This window comes from Cucumis sativus, chromosome 1 (assembly GCF_000004075.3).
Source record: "Cucumis sativus cultivar 9930 chromosome 1, Cucumber_9930_V3, whole genome shotgun sequence".
Classification (NCBI taxonomy): domain Eukaryota; kingdom Viridiplantae; phylum Streptophyta; class Magnoliopsida; order Cucurbitales; family Cucurbitaceae; genus Cucumis; species Cucumis sativus.
In genome coordinates this window covers 14,892,304-14,894,457 of record NC_026655.2, presented here as the reverse complement: position 1 = coordinate 14,894,457, position 2,154 = coordinate 14,892,304, and the positions used below count along the sequence as shown (strand labels likewise).

Genomic DNA, 2,154 nt, shown 5'->3' with positions numbered 1-2,154 from the left:
GAGAGAGATGGGATGAGAGAAAAGGGGAAAAATGGCGGGAGATTAAATGGGTTAATATACATATTAAGTTCCCAGCACTATTAATCTAAATTCTTCATTAACATTTATTGCCTTATTTCTGTCCAATTCTCCATTCTTCGACTTCGCCATTTCCTCCGCCGAAGAACACCATCACCACACCATCGTCTTCGTCTACTTCAGGTCGACCAAAGTACTATTTCCTTCTTTTCTATTTTATATATAACGTTTGTGACTTTATTTTACATCCGGACGTGTTTTTGAAATGTTGGTTAAACCCGCACCTATGAAACCCTAACATCGGAGTTCGACTCTTCGTTAGCGATTATTTTTTCGTTTTTTAATTTGTATCGATATAGAAGATGGATATTTCTTTGTTTTATACATTTTCTGTCTCCTGAAATTTGATCTTGTATTGTTGGTTGAAGGCTCTTCTTTGAAACCTCTCCACAAGTGTTCGAATCCTTCCTTCTGATTGTACTTTTTCGTATTTTTGGTTAATACATATTATCAATCTTTTTGTATTCTTGAAATTTTGGTTAAATGCACACTTCTTATGCCTTACAACCAGTGTTCGAATCTCCATGAGTTTACCCTTTTGCTTTTAGGTTAAAAATTGTAAAGCTGGTTGCATTTTAGATATATTAGAAATTGTGCCTTTTTAGTATAAAGTTTGTTTTAAATTGTTTTTTCTTTTTGTTAATTAAGGATGAATACAAGTATGCTTCCCATGGGCTATACCTTTTGTCCGACGGACGAAGAATTGTTATGTTATTATCTTTATCACAAAGTAGTTGGGGGTTTCGTACCACCAATTATGTTATCTGTCGTAGACATTTATACAAAAGAACCTCCTCAAATATGGCAACAATGTGGAGGGGTTGATGGTCAGGATGTTCATTTCTTCACTTGTCTTAAAAAGAAAAAGTCTCGTGTTGTGAGGAAAGTTGGTCCCAATGGAGCCACATGGAGTGGTGAAAGCAAAGCAACCAAAGTGTTTTCTCATAATAATACTTTGGTTGGTGATTTTAAACGGTTTCATTATGAAAATCCTAAAATGAAGAAGGGTGGTCATCATAACAATAATTACTCATGGATCATGTATGAGTACACTCTTCACCCTAATCTTGTACCTGAAGGAGTTGTACACGACTCTTTTGTACTGTGTATGCTTCGAAAGAAGATCTTGAAACAAGATAAAAGAGCATTCTCTGCAATAAAACAAACATCATCTTGTCTTGATTGGCCAAACACGACGAAAGCAACAACAACGCAATTGGAAGTACACATTGATGATCTGAATACTAAACGCAGAAGAGTGGAAGAACAAATTTGCATTGATAGGGTTGAAGACGATTGTTTCATCAATATCGAACGATTTGGTGAACAACTTTTGAACGGATACAATTTGGAAGAACCACCCCAACTTCTTCCAGAGAGGTACGTAAAACAATTTGGTTTAAGAAATTTAAGAGTTTTATTAGTTCGTAATGCTCTTTAAAGATATTTTAATTTTTCTTACAGTCGAGCAATGCAAATGGAACCGTGGTCGAAAGATAACACACTTCGTGAAATATGGTAGGTACAAATTAAAACATATTTTTATTTTTGTATATTATCGATCAAACAGTTTCTTCATTTTTTCTTTTATTCCAATTATCTTTTAAAGATTTTAATCTTGTATATATATGAAATTATATTATAATGGTCTTTTATACTACTGATCAAATGTTTTTAACAATGCTCCTAACGAAAGACTTTGCTCTTTCTTATAGTCCAACAATGGAGACTGAAGCACCCGAACAAAATTATTTAACTGGAGATGAAGATGCATTATTATTTGCAAGGGAGCTCGAGATGTCACTTGAACAACAATGAAACGACGTGACACCTTCATATATGTATGCAAGTTTAATTTGCTATCCACAAACATTTCAATTCGTAATTTTTTTTTTATCTATCATTTTCACAAATTCATAATTTTGCAGGTACAATGGTTTGCGACATTGATATCATTTCAACTTGGAGCACATATTAGATCATTCTCCATTTGTATTTTTTAGTTTAAGGGAAAAATGTGAATATAAATTTAGTTTAGAAATGACATAGGTAGATGTTATGGTGTAAATCATTCTT

At 33.3% G+C, this 2,154-nt stretch overlaps 1 protein-coding gene across 1 annotated transcript; it reads left to right on the top strand.

Annotated features, from left to right (window-relative positions):
* The first annotated feature begins 671 nt into the window (after positions 1 to 671).
* LOC101221728 (NAC transcription factor 29-like) lies at positions 672 to 1,896 on the top strand. Its single transcript, XM_031886383.1, has 3 exons — positions 672 to 1,458; positions 1,543 to 1,596; positions 1,794 to 1,896. The coding sequence occupies exons 1-3, from the start codon at positions 728 to 730 to the stop codon at positions 1,894 to 1,896; spliced, it is 888 nt and encodes a 295-aa protein (XP_031742243.1). The 5' UTR covers positions 672 to 727.
* Positions 1,897 to 2,154: the final 258 nt, after the last annotated feature.